A 22,336-nucleotide genomic window follows, 5' to 3' on the forward strand; every position below is an offset into this window, starting at 1 on the left:
TATATTGTTTTCTCCTATGTACTCAAATATAGTCCAATAAAGGGTATAAATGAAACAATGTACAGAATATGATAAATACTTAGAAAAGAGAATAAACAAATATTGAAATATGTTGGTTTTAAATACAATATTGTCATCCTAAACTCCTTTATAAATTTTACTTTCTTAGACCTTTGCTAGCAGTTGCTTATAATCTAGGATTTTACTTTACACAGATGCATTACAATCTTGCAGCTACTTGTACTCTTGTGGAAAGAGCTCTGTTACATTTTGTCAACATTATTTGTGATTTTCTTCCTTTTCATGGAAATACAAATTTTTCTCAAGCCAGAATTGATAGTTGTCCTTCCTTCCGTCTTCCAGCATGTTCCATCTGTGTCTTCCAATTAGGGTACAGTATACATCATGTCACCCTTCTTTTATTAAAATATTTCCCTGTGTATATTAAAATGGGAATTGTGCACTCTGTGCCTGTGGAACTTAGCATGTATTCTAGAGACACATCACTAAGTATTAGGTTCTGTCTGTGACCCTGTTTGTCTTGACAAATCACAAGGACTCCTGTGAGAATCATTAATCCCCTCCCATAAATCAGTGTTATAGTACACTAAATGTAAACCTGTGGCCTGCAAGAAAGAATGCACCTCTCCAAATTATCCTAATGTGCTCCAAGAGTGGGTTGATAGCTCATTGACAAAGTCTCTGGCAATAATGTGAGGTGTTTTAATTTGTGCCTTCCCTCCAGTTAATACAAAATCACCAGTCCTAACATGGAATGATTTATCTTCTCATAAGAACATAGCACAGCTGCATGGGAACTCCATGCTCAATGGAGTTTCGGGAATAGAGCACCTTAATGTAACATTGGATCTGACGCTTGTTTAACTCAGTTATTTACACGACATACTAAATTCAAAACATTTACAAAAACCCCTACTGAGGATAATTCTTATACTTCGATGATACAAGTTTTGTCCTTGAAAAGCTGGTTCAGAAGAATTCATATTTGCTATTTGCAGATTTTTAAAAATTCAGCTTATTGCTCCGTGCCTCAGTTAAATTCCACGGAAAACATTTATGAGTTATTCTGAGGGACGTCCAAAACAGAAGACAGTATTTTTTGCAGGCAAGTAAATAGTTCTCTCTTTAAATTAAATAGAAAACTACGTAGCCATGGCTCCGAGGAGCTCAACCGTGTCCCTGTGATGCCGCCGGTTTCGCTTCTTCTTCATTTCCTGCATGTGCTTCCACTTTGGGCCGCCCTTGTTGCGCTGTCTCCGCTTCTCCCTGTGCCACATCTGTTCGCAGTACTGGTCCAAGCTGAAGTTTGGGCTGCTAAGGATTTGGATGTAGTCTTTGTATCTCAACCGTGACTCAGCCAATAGATCCTTGACCTGCCCCTCCTCATGCTCTGCCCTCTGGGTATTTTCCATCTGTTCGTTCTCAATGACATTCAAAGTCAGCTTCACTACGGTGTGGATGAAAGTGTGCTCCTGTGCTTTGCAGTAATACATCCCAGAGTCCCTCTTCTGCAGACTTCGAATCAGTAGCCCATAGTCAGTTTTGATGATCCTTTCATCAGGTTTCAACTGCAGGATTGGAAAAATGTAGGTAATAAATTAGAAACAGAGAGAGACATGAAATGAAAACAGGCCACATAGTTTTACTTAGATGAACCTAACAGATATATTCCTCATCTTTCTGTCATCAAACATAATGTTGTCAGCTATAGTTGAAGAGGGCAAATAAAATCAGCTAAACTAGTAGCCCCCAAACCATATCCTAAATTCTCTACATTTCTCTCTTATTAAGTCTAAGGGAACCTTTGGAATCCATTTAGTTTTTCTCTCTGGTGTAGAGATAAGAATGAAATGCTGTGAGAAACACTGAAGTAAAACTTACATTATCAAGTGATCGTCACAGAGATAGGTTAGAAATCAGAATCCTAACATCACAAGCTGGCTTTTCTATTTGAGAGGGTGAATGTAAGACAAATCACCATTATATAGAAGAAGAATTTAGAGCATCCCACTCTCTGAGATGAGAACAGAGCAATGGAATTGGCTGTTTTCTAGATAGCACCGAATAATGATCTGAATAGCATCTGGAGGCCAGAAGTTGTGACTTGTGAAAAGCAAAGCCAAAAAGTGTGGCTACAGCTTGTGGTCAGAACTCTAAATGAGCAAGAGTGTAGTAAGGCGGCTAGTATTTGAAGCTAGATTTCCCCTATTACTAAGATCTGAATTTTGATCCTTTGGATGACGCCACTTGTGAAAATTTTTGTCATACCTCTTGGGGATACTCTAACAGAGTAATGTGATTTCAGGTGTGAGAATGCACAATGAACAAAAAAGATTTTCCTCTGAAATATGATGCTCAACCCTTTGAAGTTTGGTACTGAAAGACAATTCAAATGTTAAACTTGCCCCACCCACAAATGCTGTGACTAATGAACTATCTGCAGGGTAGCAGGGCCATGTTTACTATCACAGGAACGTTGTTTAAATGCGGTGAATCATTGAATGGCTAGGCATGAAGAATAACAACAACAACAACAACGACAACAACAACAAGGAAACCGGGAAGATTTCCCAGCTTGCACATCTGCCCCTGTATTAGAAACTTCTAGCTGATGGAAATGAAAGGCATAAAGCCAGCTAAATTAAATGTATTCACAGTGGGTGGACTACACTCTACATTCTTATGTGAAAATATGCAGAAAAAAATCTCTCATTCTGGAAATATGAGAAAAAAGAAAGAAACATCTTTGGCTACCAGCCCGGTTAACAAGTATATGGCTACCACCCTCTGTGCCAGAGAAGTGCAGCTGGCGGGATACCATCTGAGGTCAAAGGCAGGTCACAATTCAGATCCTGGGTAATGAAACTAAATGGTCTCCAGGCCTGCCTTGCATCACCCTGAGTCCATCCACATCATCAGGCTTTTGCTTACTTGTTTGTTTGTGTCCCTTCCTTTACCCATTTGGTGATTTTGATATTTTCCCAATGGATTGATTGTGAAGGATCTGACATCTTAAAGTGCTATTGTAATACAAACCAACTTCAAATTCCTTTATACTCTCAAACGATAGGAAGTTCTTGCCTAAAATAAACGTGAATTTGTATTCATAGACTTCTAAAGGAACATTTTTAAACAGAAATGGCAGGCTCAAATTTAACATAGAATATATTTTCCCTTTAAATAATTTTATTATACTTATTTCTAAAGTACAAATACATCTTAGATCACAAAATACTTGCTCTATAAACATTGGTCTTGAGGGCCGGAGAAATGGCTCCTCCAGCTGTTAAGAGTACTGGCTGCTTTTGCCGAGGACCCCGGATTCGATTCCCAGCACCCACGTGACAGCTAACAACCATTCATAACACCAGTCCTAGGGGAATCCAACACCATCTCTTGACCTTTGTGTGCATTGCACAACACGGGTACACACACACACATGCAGGCCATGCACTCATACACTAAAATAAAAATAATAAATCAAACATGGATGCTGGACTCTATCTGCTCTCTGCTTCCTTTTGATTCTTTTATCTTCTGTAGCGATCTCCCGCCTAGTCAGTTTCCATGGGGTGTGTTGGGGATTAAAAGCAAAGCTCTTTGGAAGTTAAAGTGTGAAGCATTAGCAGCATCACTGCTGTCATGTTGATTGACAGGTAATGTGCTAAAGGTTTTATTTTACAGAAAATGTCCTGAGGCCATCAGTATGACACAGTGGTACCTGCAGGTCTAGTTCATCTCTAGATTCCTTGTATTCAGTCTGTATATGACATACTTAAGCTGCATCTACTGCGGCTTTCAGAGATCCTCCCCGTTCCTACTGGGTACTTTCTAATTGTTTTCTTTGAACTTTTGAAAGGAAGTAATGATGACTTCAACCTCACACATTGTGTGCAACACTTCATCATCGCTTGGGCTCTTCTGCATCCTGTTTATGTTGCTTTATCGTGTGTCCACATCCCTTGCCTCTTTACCACCTTAGTTCCCACTCCACAAGACTGGACACTTCACGAACACCTGGCATTTCATTACTGGGTCATGATCCTTCACCTTTTCCTCTATGGAATAATAACTTAGTCTTTGGTATTTTGACTTACAGATGTAAAACATGATTTAAAACTATTTGAGCTACATAGATTTTACCCAGGTTTATTATACCATTTGATGAATTTTTGTTTCCTTTATAAAATTTCCAAAAGTGTGGCTTTAATGAAATGATGTTTCTAATGAAAGCCATTTTGAATTCATGCAGTTGAGAAGATTCTTACAACTTAAGAGATAAAAATCTGTGACTAGAAATCAAAACATTGATTATGATCCATCCACTTTACAGCCTCTCTCTGCATTGCTTCCATTTTGTGCTTGTATGAGATCATCATCACACTGTATGCACACTCTGAGATGCCAGCAAAGCCAATTTAGAAAAGTCAGTTCCTCTCAGAGAGGTAACTTAATTCTTGACCAGTGATTCAAACTTGTAGATTTTTTTTTTCTACTCTAGAAGTGTTAAGCAGAAACTTCAGTAGCGTCAGAAACAAAACATTCTTCAGCTCAGGTCAGCTGTCCATTTGCCTAAAGTGACCAAGCCTACTACATCTGCCATTTGTGAAAGGCAATTCATTTAAATGGAAGAACATGAGTAAACACCAAAGAATTCAGGTGAAGGACTTGGCACATTCTGCTAAGAGCAGGGAAAGGACTGAAAGCATTCCTCAGTTCTTGGAAAACACTAGAGCTTCAAGAATAATCCTTTCTTCCCCAAATGGGAAATGTTAGTATAGGGAAACGGCATTAAATAAGAAAGCTCCTAAAATGCAAAAAAAGAAAAAGAATGTCTATAAGCTTGTTGTAAAAATGTACATGTATTTAAAATAAAACACTGAAAACTTTTCTAATTTAATGTAGAAGAAAGGAAAAAGATTGATTGAAAGAACAATCTGTTATGTATTGTTAGTTTTCTCAGAGTATACTTACATATGATTGTATGGGATGAAACATTTATTAATATAATAACCAATAATCTTTTTAGGCAAACATAAAAAAGAAATATAGTGCTAAAGCAGCTGAATCATTATTTTGAATAAATCAAATTTATACATAAATTTTGGAACAACTTTATATCTTTGAGAAAATGTAAATATAAAAATGTATGGTGTAAGTATAAAATAATGAAGAAAAACATGCTGTCTTCTTGCGGAAAGAGTCTTAGGCAAAATAGTTGAAAAGTTATAGACCCATAAATGAGTAGATTTGCCTATATCAAATATAACATTGTAAAAATGTAAGAACAGTTACCAACAAGAAATTAAAAGATATGTAATGAAATTACTTATAATATTTTAATATCAAATTATTAGTCTCCATAATATATAAATGTCTTGATTACCTGTTTATGTGACTCTGTCAATGAAAAATACGTAGAGAAATAAGGCAATTCACAAGACATCACTGAAATGCACAGCTAAGAAGTGTGAGAACACATGCTCACACACTATTATTCAAATAAGTAAATGTTACCACAACACTTTTTCAAATTGCTAAAATGTTCTGAAATTATGATGCACAGCTTCGCTTTAGTGAGGACCATGTGCTATTATGGTGATTTTGATGGAAAAATCAAAAGATATAATAACCAATGTCTTCAACCTCTTTTGCTTTTAGGAATTTGTCCTAAGTAGAAGAGTTACACATATTTAGATATAAGGAAATTATTATTTTTTAACAGAAAATGTGAGCTACTTAGAGAGTGCTCCTGGATGACTGGGGCTTCCAGTGTGGGTAAAAGAGAGACCAAAAAAAAAACAAAACAAAAAACAAAAAACAAATCCCCATGATATTTGCTATTAAGAGAATGATGTGGGAAAGTGCTTCCAGTTCAATAAAGACACTGGAACTGAATAAACCCAAAATATTCCACATGTTTATCTACACTAAGTGGCCTCATGGTTCTTTATGCATTGTCACAATTTCAGAATTCTTTATTTGCTTTCATAACAAAAAGAAAGAAAGCAAAACAAAGAACTACAAATGGAAAATGCAGGTATCTGAAGATGTTTTAAAAACACTCAAATCCACAGACTAAAAACAGTATGGTAAATGGCAGGGGGTATTGCCTCTTTTATTCATTAAAGTTATTCCAAAAGTTCAACAGAAGCTTGGGGACTGCCGATTAACTTGCTAGTTACAGCATAAACATCATCAATTTCAAGAACAGCTTTATAAGAAAGTCAGCAGATAACTGACTCATGACCTCCTCAACAGCACCCAACTGTGACATGGCTCAGTAAGGAAATTGTCTCCTCCTGGCACAGAATAACCTGGTGACAGCATTGTGTCCCGGAGGATTGTGGTCCCTCCCTTGGGTGTTTTATGAGTGAAGGAAAGATTCCAAACTGTGACCTTATGAGTAAAGAGCAGAAGGCATCCTGCTGGGAAAAATGCTTCAAGTGCAGCCTGGATATTACGCTGTTCCTCAACTCAGGAAGCAGTATTGCATATCCTGGACAATGTGAACCTGCCCATTTGTAAAGACAGATGAAAATACTAGCTGAAATATTGCAGCCAACGTACTTTTAAGCCAAATTCAATAAACACACTATTTCTGCCCCATTAAAATTCATGGAGCATAGTGCCATCATGACTACGTGATATACTGTCATAAGGTATATTAAAGTTACATGTAGAATTTTCAGAAAAATAAAGGAATTGGGTGCAAGCAACCATAGGCGAATGGAAGGATCTCTGGCTGGAAGATTACCTCAAGCAGTATCACACTTTTCATTAAGAAAGTCAAATTAAATTTGCTATAGAGGATAAATCATGTTTAAGTAATTGTATTTGATGAAAAGAAATGTTCACAGTGCAGTAGCTCTAAAATTTACACACCATTTCTTCCCATTTAAAATTAAAACATCAAAATGTAGCCAAGGTATATCAGCATCTTAAAATGCAGAAAATATTCAGTATTTCTTGTGTAAAGAAAAAATAGCTCGTATTTTAAAATTGAACAAGCATTACAATATCAGATACTTCAATATATAGTTGAATTAAGGAACTGCAGGTGAATATTGAGTGTGTATATGCACTTTCCTAATCTTCGAGTTTGGAAAACAGAATCAAGTTTGATTGGAGAAATGTGAAATCATAAGGAATGGAGCTATTCCTATGGTACTATGGTATTAATTATGTAAAGTAAGAATTTTGATAGAAAATGCTTGTATATCTTAAATGATGATACTGATATTAACGTCTTCCTGTAACAGTGGAATTATGTCTTTAAATCAGTTTCTTTTGATACAATACGACTCCTAATCTACATGAACTGAAATTTGGAGTTGGGCAAGAAAAATCAGTCAAAGCCAGACCAGTATCATCTTCTGTGCCACATATCCTCACTGATAAAACATTTATAATTTTCTATGCATAGTTATAGGGGTGAGGACCTCTCTTTTGAAGCTATGTTCTCTATATTTTCTATTGGTTTTGTTATATACACAATATATTTCAATCATAATTATGTGTTAAGAAAGCTAACAAAAAAATCAAAGAATAAATATTACTTTTCTCTGTGATGACTTAATTTTAATACATAAAACTAAAAATTCATATATGTTCAAATACTTATTCAATTTTTTCTTTTGATATGATGTAAAAAAAAATAGATGCTCCTGTTTTATACATACTCAGCATGTTTCATTTTGTTACCTAGTGTGATGGTTTGAATGAAAGTGTCCCCTATAGGCTCCAAGTATTTGGACATTTTGTCCCCAGATGATGGCACTGTTTTGGGAGGTCTTAGAAGGTGTGGCTATCCTGGAGGAAGCATGTCATTGGGGGTGGGCTTAGAGAGTTCTTAAGCCTTGCCAGATCTCCAGTCACTCTCTTGCTTCCTGATGATGTGAGAGCTTAGCTTCTGCTGCTCCTGCTCTGGCCAACTCCAGCCACTATGCCTCTCTGCCATGATGGACTGTAATTCCCCTGGAACCGTAAGCTCAAATAAACTCTTCCTCTATAAATTGCTTTGGTCAGCATTTCTATCACAGCAACAGAAAAGTGACTAATACACCTAGAGTGAGCAGAACGTTGCTTAAAATTTAGAGACGTTATTATTGTGTTGAAAAATACCGTGGTCAGGGGCTGAAGAGATGGATCAGTGGTTAAGAACATTTATTGCTCTTCCAAAGGACTCTAGGTCAGTTCTTAGCACCCACATGGTAGCTAACACCCATCCGCAACTCCAATTCCAAGAGATTCACACCTTCTTCTAGTCTCATGGGCACCAGGCACACATATAATTCACTTACATACATGCAGACAAAACACACATATACATAAAATAAAAGTAAGTAAAATCTTTAAAAAATGTTGTGTTCTCATCTTTGCCAGAAAACTGTCTTGAAATGTTAGAAACCTATAGTAATAAAATTTTGAGGAGCTGGAGAGATGGCTCAGTGATTAAGAGCCCTTTCTGCTTTTACAGAGGACCCAGATTGGGATCTCAGCACCTACATGGTAGCCTATAAATGCCTATAATTCCAGTTTCAGTAAACCAAATGCTCTCATCTAGCCTTACATATACTTGGTGCACATACATACACTCATACACATAAGCGTTCATACACATAAAATAAAAATGAATTTAAGGATTGGAGAAATGGCTCAGTGATTAAGAACATTTCCTGCTTTTGCAGGCCCAGTTTCGGTTCCCAACACCCATATGGTGGCACACAAATGCCTGAAACTCCATTTCCAGGAAATCTGAATCTGACACCCTCTTTTGGCCACCAAGAACATTACATTGCATACATGGAAGCAAAAAATTATATACATAACAAAAAATAAATAAAATTTTAAAAATTGGAAAGAAAAACAACACAAATGCTTAAATATGTGTATTAACATGATTTAGTTGCATTAAATTTACTTGGTCTTAGACTAAAACCATTGCTACTTCTCCTGTTAGTGGACATAAACTGTTATATTTACCAGTGACGAGAGTGAATCCTGACACTCAAAGTTGAACATAGTTTATGACCATAAACATGATTTAAGTTTTACAGTGGGCATGTTTATTGATGGTCTCTTACCTCCTCTCGATGTTCATCTCCTGACCGCTGGATGTACCACTTAATGGATGCTTGTTGGGATTTAGGTATGCATTCCAGAAAGGTTGAATTAAATTCAATTCCAAAAATCACCTTTTCGTCAGCTGTTTCATGACTAATGCCTAGAAAGCAAACATGGAATTGGAGATTAACCTTGACCTGATTTTAAAAGCAATGGGAAAACAGACTGATTTAGAACAGATGCCATTGGGAAAGGATCATACATGTTATTAAAGAGAAAGGAAATTCATTTTATAATACTGTTACCTAAGAGTCAAATATTATCAAACACATTGAAATTTTAAACTACATCTGTATCACAATTTTAGTTTTTCATCACATTTTATGAAATGCAATTGTCTTTTAAGAAATAATGGTTTACAAGAGGTAATACCTAATACTGTAACTTTCTCTTTGTTGAAAACGTTTTTCTGTGTCTTTTAATTGTTTTAAAATCATTACTCAACCTGCAGTTAGCTCTCGAAGAACATTTAGTTTTATAGAGAAAGTATGTTTAAATCGGTCCACAGGGCTGACCAAATAACACTCAGAAATGTCATTGTCAGTGAACTTAGTACAGTAGTCCATACTTGACAAAATCCTGTGAAAGGTACAGGCCAGAAACCCTGACTGACCCTTGGGACCCTCTCTCTTTTGCCTTCCATTTTGTTTTAGCAGAGATTCTTTAGTTAGCATGCATTTACCAAGAGCCAGTTAAAAAAATGCCAAGGAAGGAGTGTTTTGAACATCTTATTCTCACAAGTCAGCCACATTATCTGAAATACCTTTCATTCAGGGCACTCAATGTCTATTTCCCATGTGGAATATAGTCTTTATCTCAAATTTGATCAAATAAAAAACAACAACTGCTCAGCCTATCCCAAACATGTACTTTTTCATCATATACTCAGAAATTTCAAATCTACAGATGGCCCAACTTAACATTTTAGGCATCAACAGACTATCAAGGCTTAAGGAGCCTAGGGGAATTGAAACCAAAGCACACAAAATCATTAGCAAACAGCAGGACTGTGTATATCCGACTGTTAGGCACGTTCTAAAGAAGGTTTTTTGGTTTTTTTTTTTTTTTAACAATTTGTGTTTACTTGCATGATAAATTTAAGTGTGCTGACACCATTATGAATTAACTTCATCCAAACTTCATAATATGTGTATTCTATTTTAAACTATTAAGCCACCAGCTATCTTGAACAATTCAAAAGATCAAACCTGCCTTTCACAGTTAATATCTTCTTAATGCACATAGGCTCACTTTGGAAAAGAAACTGCATCATCCTAGAGTAATGGACACTAATACTGGTAAGGGGGTTTGTTGGCAAAGCAGGGAAGATGTTTGCATTTGAAGCAAGAACTCAGAAGAAATTCTACTAGACTGATTCAGTCAAAGGATACATCAGTTTAGTAAAAGATAAACTACTCTATTTCACAGTGTTAAACACAGCTCCTCTTCAGGTAATAGGTCATTCTTTATCACTAGTCATGCAGAACAACAGTTTTTAGAAATTGAAGTAAGGGACAAAGAAAAGGAAGAAGAAAAATGGGCAACGTGTATTTCAAAGTTTCAAGACACGATTGCCTAGAAATTGCTGCACGCATTTGTGGTGGGTTATAATGCACTCTCTTTTGCAGATCCTGTGAGTTACTGTCCAAATCTGCCATCTTTCTCCAAATTATTGTATAATCAGTTTAGTATGTTTTTATCCCCAGCAACTCTGTTTTAAGTCCTATGGTTAAATTTCTGCCTCTAGTCTCTCTTAATTCAATAATTTATCTATACGGGTATATACTACTCTTATTGTGGGGGAGATTGTTCTGATAAATATAAAAACAACTCTATCATCACAGAATCTGAACATGATTTTCAACAAAATAACAGAGTGCTTTAAACTTATTCCAAACTATGTGAGGTTTTCTGATTTTAATTACTGCAGTTTTATAAATTTTAATTTTCTTCTTAAATGAAAAAACTCAAGTTTTGGCCACCTGAGTTTCTTTTCCTCTACCAAATCACTGTGCAAAAAGACTTGTGCGTCTAGCACACTGGGTTTATTTGAAGTGCTACAGTAAAGGTAATGGACCAATCCACTGCCCTCATGCTTTTTATGTTCTAAGATAAAGATAAATAAGCAATTAAATGAATAAACAGTATAGTATGTGGCAGTATTTGCTATAGGAAAACAGACTACTGAATGGGTACAAAGGCACAAAAGTATTTCAGATAAGATGGTGGGAAAAGGTTTTTCTGAAGAATTGGTATTTCCGTATTAAATTAAAAGATATTAGAGTGCAGCTGTATGAAATGCTGCTGACAAGCATTCCTCAGGTACAGGAGACAGCACTACAAATACACCTAGACAGGAACTGATTGGTGCACTTGAAAAAGAGAAAGTCAGTGAGTGAACAATAGAGCTGTGTGTGAATGAGGTTTAAGAATTGACTGGTGAGAGGGTTAAACAGTGTCTATAGGCCAAGGCAAAGGCTGCGGATTTTCCAACTCTTGTCCTACAAAGTTGACAAAACATTTTTGAGTGTGGTCGCAACATGCTTGGACTGGGCTGGAATTTTTAAGAGGATTTCTCCAGTTATAGGGTTGATTATAGACTGGGGAGGCGCAGGCTTGACAGCAGGGAGACCAGAACACAGCTGCTGAAGAGGAACAGCAGCTTCATTGGCACCGATGACAGTGGGAAGTGGTAGAGCAGCCCTTAGAGCCAGAAGGATCATCAAGAGGTTGGTTGGTCATAGAATTTGAAAAAAAAAAAAAAAGAGAGAAACATTAAGTATGACTCTTAGTTGCTTTTTCACCTGTATAGCTAGTTGAAAGTGTCACTATTTATTAATATGAGACAGTCACAGAACAGACTGGTATGAAGATGGTAATAAGAATTATTTCTTGGACATTCACTGGAGATTCCAGTTTAGCTTCAAGTAGAGGTCAGGGTACGTGTAGAAACGCACACCTGGTACAGCAAAGAGTGAATTAACGAGAGAGTTCAGTAGCATCTGATGCTATTTCTGTGGGGACATTAAGGAAGAGAACAGAAACTGAAAATACTTGGGGTACTCCAAATCTAAGAGTGTGTGATGAAAAGGAAAGTCAAGAAAATGCAGAAGGTACAATCTGCAAAGTAAGAGGTAGACCAGAAGAACGTATTTCCAGTTTCTCTGAAGACAAGAGGGCTTGATTTGCTGTGCTTGCTCATTTTTCTGAGGTAAATTCCCCCTCTGCTACCAATTCAGGCTAAGAAGAATTCAGAGCCAGTTCACAGCTGCCTTAACTGTTAAGCCACAGCTTTCATGAAATCACATGAATCCAGAGAAGAAAGTGTTTCCATTCACATAAAAATAGAATTGAAGCCAGGCATGGTGGCACACATCTTTAATCCCAGCACTTAGGAGGCAGAGGCAGGACATGTAGGCCTGTCTTGTCCACATAGCAAGTTCCAGGCCAGTTAGGGATAAAGGGAGATCTTTGTCTCAAAAAATGAAAACAAAACAAAACAAACGAACAAAAAGAGAAATTGAAACTTGGCCATTGGATTTTGCATGGAAAACATTGCTAGTGATCGCAACAGGAATGGACTGGATAGCATGATGAAAAAAAAGAGAGAGAGAGAGAGAGATTGTACACAGTGGTTTAGGGCAGGAATGGGACGGGGCTCAGGGGAGAATTACTGAGTGCCTGAGGGAGCAGGTGAACTTTACTCACTTTCTTTGTAACATTTGTCATCTGCTGACATAGCATTTATTTGGCCTATTTTAGATTTGTAATCTGCTCTCTAAGATACAGGTGAATGAAAAAGAAAATGAATGCATATATTGTTTTCTGTTCATCCTCCATCCCTGCAATTTGCTTCTGGTGTCCTAATTGTATGCATGTCTGAAGGATTAGCATACAATAACGGTTACTAAAAAGTAATATTCGATTTAAGAGTAAGTCATTTACACATTAAAATGATAAGGTATACACAGTGTTTTACACCAGAACTTTCTTTTCAGAAGGCTGAATTTATGGGTTAAAAACACCACCTTGCTTTCCAATTATGAAATTACCACTGGACCACCTGTATAAACTGTGAAGCTTGGATTGTTATTGGTTAATAACAGTGTGATGAAGGAAAGTACTTTCCTTTATTGCAGGCACACACACACATGCACGCTTGTTTGTGTGTGTGTGTGTGTGTGTGTGTGTGTGTGTGTGTGAATTTAAAAATGAAAGTCGACCAGGTGTAGTAGTACATGACTTAAATCCCAGCACTCCAGAGGCGGAGAAAGGCTAAGAGCTTGAGGTCATCCTGGTCTACAAAGTGAGTTCCAGACCAGCCAGGGCTACATAGTGACACTCGGTCTCAAAATAAATTTCATACATAAATAAAAAATAAACACAGTGGAAGGCAACCAAAACTATGTATGTTTTAGATTCATTTTTCTTCTGTTTTTAGATTCACTAACCAAACTTCTCTATTTTCCATTCTATCTCTGCTTTCTTTTAAGATTTTCTATTCTATGATTTTTTCTTCTGGACAATACAGCCTCTAGTGATCCATCTTTTGCTACATTCCCATATCACTAATTGTTCCTTATGACATCTCCCCAAAGATGCACAACCTCTCCAAGGAATCTTTTTGTATCATAGTATACTCACAACAATTATGTGCACATGGAAGTCACTTAACGCATTTTGACTGGTACACGTATAACAAGAATAAATGAATTCAAATGAAGTACAAGCTACCTAAAACTTCCTTCTAACAAGTAATGATACTTTTATCAGCCTTTCCTGGGAGGTCTTTGAGTTTACTTAGTATGTTCAAATGTTTTGGGCTATTTCCTGCTTTACCTCTAATGGCATTTTAAACTTTACAAGGATGGATAAGGCACTAAAGAATTAAATGCTGCAATGTAGGAGTTTAAAAGACATATGAAACGAATCATGATTTAACAAAAGGATTATTCACTTAGCCATGTAGACAGAGATGATTTATAAAAATTCATGTCAGATTTCCAGAATATAAGTGTTATAAAAAATAAGATCTTTCTATGTAAGAGATGTTTGGAATCATATGATAAATTTTTAAAAGACAGAAGAAGACAAGGCTTATTTTAAATAGTAGAAAGCATACATCAAACCCATACTTACTGTCTTCTATGTCCCAACACTGGGTAATTGGGTCCCCATACTTTACATCCTGGCGTCTAGCTCGCCTACGGAAAAAGAATTAAGCTAATTAGATCTTCAGGCATAATTGGACTATAGAAAGGCTTATGTCTAACACTAACATAGGCAGATGCAAACTGTACTTATGTTACTGTTCAACCTAAATGCAGGTCAGTTTTCCCATCATTCTTACATTAATTTAAATTCTTGTGGTAGAAAAGCCCCAACACAACAAATCCTGTTTTGCATTAAGATGATCTGAATTTTATTTAACTACTGTTCTTTTCTTCTAACTTGACAAATTATTCAACAGAACAGGTTGAATACAAACAGAATCCAGGTTTTATGTATATGACACGAAGACAACTATTCTTCCCCTTCTGTCTGTCAAGTCATAATGTACAAAAAAAGTGTAGTGAGTAGGAAAATACTACAAACACAGACACCTCATCATGTACAGATTCAGTGCTATGGAGATTTGATTCAGTAATAAATTAAATACTGTCTGAGATAGAAGTCCAGTTCAATATGGCATAGACAGCTACATATTATTTTAACAGTTTATGTGTACTTCACATATTTTCCTGGTCATAGTGAAAACAATACAATCGATTTCTAAGACGTCACATATTTTCCTTAGAAGAAAGCAATAACTACCGTAATAAAAAAGAAATGCTTCATTTCTGCCTAATCTAAGTATGTTTTATACCTTATGATATACTTCCATCTGTTTTGGCTATTTATATTTTAATTAGAAATTATTTTTAGTCTGTATATAAAAACTTAAGCTTGCACACATAAACTTGCTATTATATGATTTTGATACATGTGCACTTTGAACAATGTGCCAATCTGGTTAAACATACCTGTCTCTTCAAATACTTACTATTTCTTTGCACTAAAATATTCAAAACATTTTCTTCTAGTTTCTTTGAAATGTACAGTGCATTATTCGTATCTCTAGTACCACAACAGGACTGCGTAATCCTATCTAATAGTGTTGCTAAATCCTATGGATCCTTCCCTCCCTCCTTGCTTCTCTTCTCAGTCTACACTCCACTTCAGAGATCAGAGAAACAGCAATAAACTTTCTAGATACCTGGGGTGCTCCCCAGGGACAAGGCTGACCAGTTGACAACCTTGTAAAAGAGTCACCCATTGTATACAGATGTGTAGCCTCTTATGGACATTATGTTAGGTAAGGGAGCACATCACAGTGGCATGCCTGTAAGATCAGAGATACAGTCTTGGGAAATGCAAGAAGAAAAAAATTATGATAGTATAAGGTACATAAGGTCATGAATGTTTTTAAATCTTGGCTTCTTCAGGAACAGGATCAATTAATCAAAGTGAACATTTATTGCCAAGTAATGAGGAGTCTGCTTTTTTGGCTTCTAGAAAAGAATTCCCCAAAGACTCACTAAGATGAGTATATTTTAGGCAGGAAAGTTTAACAAAATGTTGGCAACTTTTAGCTTTTAACTTCTATAATCATATTTACCCACTTATATATAATTTAGGGATTTGATGGAGTATGAAATGTATCTCAATTATGACTAATATTTGTTTTGCATAGCATATACAATCTTTGATTCTTAAAATTTAGAATTTGAAAAGTAAGTATAGTTTTAAAAAGAAAATAAGTACCCTTGTGATAGCGAGACTAACTAATGTCCTCTTTGTTTTTGTTGTTTTTTAAATACTGAAGAATAAGAAAACACTGAGAATTATTTTTTTAAAAAAAAACCACATAATTTGTTATTTTATCTAGAAAAGGATATATTTCTAATGGCACTTTAGAAAATAATGTCACTACAATCTACAAACAAAAATAGTGATTGTAATGTATTTAGCTAGCATCAGGTATATTGACAGTCATTCATATTATTTTTAATTAGTGAACTATTAAAAATAGTCTCAAAAAATTATCTTATATCTTTGTAGAAATTGTACATGTGTGCATAGAATAAACTCATAGCTTAGCTTTCTTGGCTCAAATGAGATTTTTCCAAGAGTATATTAAACAACAAGCTACAAACAGCCAGAGCACATTTGTTTTTGAAGGATGTCCTTGTGACAGAAATTGAAAAATTATAGTCAGTAGAGGAAAAATAAAATTGTACCAAGTCAGTAGATGCACTTTGGGCTGATTCTTTATTTCGACAAACAAAATGTATTTATAAATGGCATGTAAGATAGCAGATATGGCTCTGTACATGTTTTAGAATTAAAGGGAAGGAGCATGGAATAAAAAGTGGTTAGTGAAAGCAATTTGGGGACATTGAGACAAGATGTCACTGTGTAGCTCAGGCTATTCTTGAACACAGGGCACTCCTCCTGCGTCAGCCTTTGGAGTGCTGAGATTACAGCCACGACCCACTATGCCTGGCTACTAAAAATAAAATTTAATGGTGTGTAACATAAATGAAAGGAAATAAACATTTTATCAGAATATTTTTTAATTCCACAATTGAGAATTTCAGAACCATGATTCTAACATTTCGACTTTAATTTTATGTAAAATCAGCAAACAGTTTAATTGTAATACTCCTACAAACCCACTTTTCTTGCTAGTTCTCTTTAACTTAATCTACAGAATGCTTAAGACCTTTGTGTGAGAAAGCCATCATGTTAGAAAGGAGCTTTTGCTGACCTTTTTGAAGTGGGAGCATATCTCGAGCATGCATTTCCATCCCAGGCACAGTAGGGGTCTCTGGCAAGACAGCAGTCTGCACATGCTTTCCCATAAGTGTCGCATCTGTGCAAAGAGAGCTGAACCAAACCATCCCGGGAACCAATGTACAATTGTTGCTGCAAATCAGGCAAAGCAAATGAATTAGAAGCATCTCTTAGATTAGTCATAAGAACTTCCCTTTCTTAAATGTTAGCTCTAAATCTGTTAGCCGGGTGTCCTGCCTGCCCCCTGCAAACACTTACACGGAAATGTAAGGAACAGTCAGGTAAGTCAACTATTTCTACCCTGGTCAGACTGTGGTTGAAAATGTTGACACTGAAATGGACAGTATTCTGTAAAGCTAGGGTAAGCTTGGCAGTAATTTAAGAAGGTCAAAAAACCAGCTGCTAGACTGAGGAATTAAGATGTCAAATTCTTTCTCAGGGGTGGAAAATACACTTTGGTCGGTTATGTCAAGCACAGACACTACAGGCAAGACTGAAGGCATGTCTGTGTCGTGGCTCCCCTCAGGAGGGGTGACTGGACAGTCCTGACACTTTCTTTTGTTTTCAAGTAGCTGTTATCACTTGCTAAGGAAGTAGTGAGCAGTGAAAGAAGATGGGTTACAAGTGGGGAATAAATGTCTAGTATCTCTATGCAGAAATCACAAACAAAGGACTTTAGGATTTGAAAAACCCAGCAGATAAATGACATTTTGAAACTTAGTCCTGAAATTCCCACAGTACTCGCAAGGCACATTTATTTGGATGGAATAATACAAGCAAATAAGTCTCAGCCTATGCCTTCAAAGAACTTACAATCAACCAATTCCAGTGGATCTCTGTAAGCTTTAAATAAAGGAAAATCTCAGAGAAACAGCCACTAGCTTAAAAAGCATGCAGGTGCTCGATCTAGAGAAACTTGTCTGATACTTTTATTGTCCATTAATTCTGTTAAGATTTCTATGTTACTAAAGATAGCAAATGCTGTTTTTCCGAAATTCTCTTAAGTATTCAAGTGACTTTACCTTCACTCGTTTCTCTCTTATTTCAGAGGCCTGTGGCTTTTTTTCTTTGTGATATCTTTATTTAAATTAAATGCCATTTTAGACTTTTCTTCCTTTCTATTATTATCTATTTACCTTTTGATGTGTACAAGGAATAAGAGGTAACTTAAAAGCAGCAAAACCATACAATTAAGGCTCTCCTTTTTCTACTCCACCTGCCATGCCTGGGCATACAGAGCCGTCATCCACCCAGGTATGTAGGACAGAAATCCAGCATTTGTTCCTGACCCTTCTTCTCTTTTCATATTCATTCTCTCCCCATGCCATTTCCATTCTCTCACAGAATTCCAATCTCTTTCCTCCTCTCCCATTCTCCTCCCATGGCTGCTGGTTTGGTATTTTCTTTTCTGCACTGCTTGTATGGGTCCTAAGTCTTTCCTGACCTCAGCCTTCTTTCCTCACATCCCCCACCTCTGCAAAAGAACCCAGTCTATCTTCCACACAGCCAAATTAGACAGATCTTTCTGAAAAGGTAGTCTTATCCTTACACTTCTTAAAACCTCTAATGGCTTTTGTCCTTAAGATAAGCTGTTAAGAGGACAGGTAAGGATATGGCTAATGGTACCCAGGCTTATTCTCCACATTCATTTCTAGCTTCCTTGTACTTTAAACACCCATACATCTTGGTTCAAATGCTACTTCAACTTACTACAACCTGCTGTGGTCTGTCATTCTTCACATCCTTGCTCCTCCTTCCCTTCCTCCGTTTTACCTATCTGGTTAACTCTAACATCCTCTGTGACCCAGTTTGTCTTTTTCCTTTTCAGGATTCCTTCTCTCCTGTCTCTGCTGTGTGTTTCCTGTCTGCTCTACATGTGTGGTGTGCTTCTTCCTCTTTCAGCTCTACCTAGAGGTTACTGTTATTCATTCCTTTCTTTACTTTCAAAGCACAGTATTCACACTTCAAGGAAAAAAAAAAAAAGTAAATGAGTAAGCATACCCATGGAAACAACATGAGAAATGAACCTAATTGAACTTTCACCCAATGCTTTTGTTATCATACTTGGAATAATAAGTCTGAATCTTTTAAGACAATTGAGAGTTGGAGTACCACACCAAGGGAAGCTAATCACATTATGGATATTTATCATTATGATAATTAGCTACCATTAACACTTAAGGTTGCTTTGCTTAAAACAATGTCATGAAGCATTCTATTAAAACTCACAACAGGCTGTGGATCTATCTCAGTGACAAAAGAGGTACAGCATTTGCCCAGCATGTTCAGTCCCCAACACCATGGCAAGCAAATAGGCAACAACAAAAGAAAACCAGCTTTTGCTCATGCCTATCAATACAAGTCTTAGGAGACTGAGTGAGAATTTTGAGTTCCAGGTCATCCTGAAATATTCAGAAAGATGATGCCTGTCCCTGGCTATCATAGTTTATAGTTGAATTCTTAGACCGCCTAATTAAAAACCCCTTTTTAATGTTTAGGATTGGTATTTTAAATATATTTCTTGTGTCTTAAACAGAAATACAAATGACCAGAAACCATCTTATTTTTTAAGAACCAAAGTGATGCATATTATTCACTTAATTAATTAGTCTCCATTCTCCCACACAAGACTGAAAAATGGTCTTTAATCAACAGGAAGAAAACAAATAATCCTAACTTTCTACATTATTTACTATTAAACTTTCAGTTTTTAGTTTCAATGGATTTTCCAAATGAACTTTGAATCAGGCAAGTTCAGGCTATTACAGTTAATTGTTAAACAAAAATTACAATGTACCTGCTTCAGAGACAACTCCATGTTCAAGATGGCTGTTGGATGCTGAAAATAGAAGTTAAATATTAATCAATAGTGATAACCATTCACAGGCTTTATATTAATCAAATATTCCTGTGGTAAATGTCCAGGCTATGTGGGGAATAAAGGATCTTATTGTTTGCTATTTCCTTCCATTGTGGGTGGATTCACTCTTTACAAAAATGAGGAAAATACATAAAGCATTTTATTAAGGAAAATCTAGCTAATTGTATGAAGAAACACTGCGTTGAAAATAGTTCTCAGCTGTTTAAAAGTTTTCTCCTTTGCTACAAATTTATTGATCTAACTGTTTCAATATAATTCAGTCTAGAGCTGAAAAGAACACCTCCATAATTATTTATTACCCCTTTCTGCGCTTCCTTATATCTTAGGTTCAACACTTGTTCAAGTAGCAGAGCTTTGACAGTTATAGTTTTGTTTATTAATGACCATATTTCTTATGAGGTACTACAAGATACCACTTCACGATTTCAAGATATGGGCCAGATTTTTATTTGTAATAAAAATAAAGGCATGAACATAAAAGCTACCAAACAAAGAAACAGACAATTAAAAAAAAATTCCTGCATCTATCATCTACCTAGTATTTATGCATTTATCCCCTGTATTTACTAGTTTACAAACAGCAGTAGATGTCAGATCCATGAAAGAAAAATTTTAAATGAGAAATGTCTATTCAATTTTTTTTACTGTTGTTCCTAATTTTAAAATTATGGACAAACTAATCAGATTATTTTGAGGTATTTTTGAAAAAAAAGACAAAATTCTAAAAATAGGAAAAGAAGAAGAGATAAGAAGAGAGGAGAGCAGGGGAGGGGGAGGGGAGAGAAGACAGGAGAGGGGAGGGCAGAGGACGAGGGGAGCGGATGGGAGGGGAGCGGATGGGAGGGGAAGAGGAGGGGCAGGGGAGGAGGACAGGGTGTGGAAGGTCAGAGGGGACAAGGGAATAAAAGGAGGCTGACATTGAAATCCAGGCATGGATTGCTTGCTTATGAAAGTACCCCAGGATTTATCACCAGCACCAAAAAGAACAAAAAGGGAAGGAGGAGGATGGGGGGGGCGTGGGGAGGAAGAGGAAGGGGAGGAGGAGGAGGGACAAATCTGTGGTCTTTGTTGATCACATGATAGTAGTAAAGCCAAACACTTTGTCTTGACTCCATCTGTCTAATAATCATTGAATGAGACTTGTTTGAGGAGCTTAAGCATGTGATAGGGACTTTATCTAAGCCTGGGTTTCACCTTGTGTTTGACATTAGCTTTTCCTTTTGGAACCACCCAAGACTTTTGTTTTCCTAGAGGCCAGATAGCAGGTCTTGTTCTGCTTAACTTCTTGGCCACTATTATCATCACAATGTAAACAGGTTCCTTTGGAACCCAGCAGTTAATTAACTTTAGCCCTTCTCTGTGGAGGGCTCTACTCTCTCCAGGCAATAGATGCTTACATGGAAGCAGCTTTTAATAAACTTTCTTAACAACAACAAAAAAAACCATAAAATAACATATTTTCTAAGATATGTAATTTTATTTCTAATGTTTTTTATTTTTCAGGGAAAAATGTTAAATACTGCCCAGTAGTTACAAGAATGCCACACTCAGATCTATTTATTGTGAAAAGCTGAAGACATTCTTAAAATCTAGAGAACACTTCCTCTGGATCCATTAACTTCTTATGAGAAGTGAGAGGAATTTAGCATATATGACTCACAAGCCTGCAACTTTTTTTAATTTCCTTATAGAGAAGCAGGGTTCCTATAGATGATTTATAAACTTTTCCAGTTTGCTCAAGTTCATTTGGGGAAAAATTACAAAGTAACATTTATAAAGTAGAAAAGCATCTGGATAGCAAAAGAAACCCCAGGCTTTCATTTAATGTGGCAATTTGTCTGACTATATACTTCGAGAATGCAGTAATGAGAGGCAATCCCAGGAGCTTCAGTTCAGTGGTATTCAGCAGGGAAAGGTGAGTGCCATTCTTTCTTGCATGTAAAACTTTTTCCAATGCTTAGGGCAAAGAAGAAAAAAAATGAAGCTTATTTTAAAGACTTTTGCAGGAAAAGTGGACTAGGCAAACACACCCAATAAGTAGGATTTAAGTAGTAGTAGTAGTAGTAGTAGTAGTAGTAGTAGTAGTAGTTCTTTTGGTCTGGAACTCTGGGCCCTCTTACCTTGAATACCTGCAATTCTTCCAATACAACCTCTTCCATATGCCACTTCTCCTTGGAAATGCTCACAACTTTAAGGACTGTTCCTATGTCTGAAAATAAAGATACAGAAACACAAACTCAGAATCCCATTATTTCTATTTCAGTATTTCATTGGACACATTCCTAGAAGTCTGCAAATTATACCCCTCACTTATTCTTTAGACGGTTTTGAAGAAATCAGCCCCCAAAATACCTGTGAGAAATAAAGGCTACTGTATATGATATTGTGCTTTTGAAATGCTACAGCTTTTAACTATTAGAATAGAAACCTGTTAAGAGAATAATAGGTATGTATTGAGTACATTTGTACCTA

General features: G+C 36.3%; 1 protein-coding gene across 2 annotated transcripts in view; it reads right to left on the reverse strand.

The window, feature by feature from the left end:
• Nucleotides 1–1,131: 1,131 nt before the first annotated feature.
• Sema3d (semaphorin 3D) overlaps nucleotides 1,132–22,336 on the reverse strand; it is a 207,991-nt gene continuing 186,786 nt past the window's right edge. For both annotated transcript variants that reach the window (XM_008822472.2, XM_029558376.1), the window contains exons 13-18: nucleotides 21,985–22,073; nucleotides 19,781–19,822; nucleotides 16,958–17,115; nucleotides 14,287–14,351; nucleotides 9,108–9,247; nucleotides 1,132–1,589 (exon numbers count right to left, since the gene is read on the reverse strand). In XM_008822472.2, coding sequence (XP_008820694.1) covers nucleotides 1,164–1,589; nucleotides 9,108–9,247; nucleotides 14,287–14,351; nucleotides 16,958–17,115; nucleotides 19,781–19,822; nucleotides 21,985–22,073 — 920 coding nt within the window. In that variant the 3' untranslated portion in view covers nucleotides 1,132–1,163. The remainder of the gene's footprint in view (nucleotides 1,590–9,107; nucleotides 9,248–14,286; nucleotides 14,352–16,957; nucleotides 17,116–19,780; nucleotides 19,823–21,984; nucleotides 22,074–22,336) is intronic.

This window comes from Nannospalax galili, unplaced genomic scaffold (assembly GCF_000622305.1).
Source record: "Nannospalax galili isolate Female #2095 unplaced genomic scaffold, S.galili_v1.0 scaffold85, whole genome shotgun sequence".
Classification (NCBI taxonomy): Eukaryota; Metazoa; Chordata; class Mammalia; order Rodentia; family Spalacidae; genus Nannospalax; species Nannospalax galili.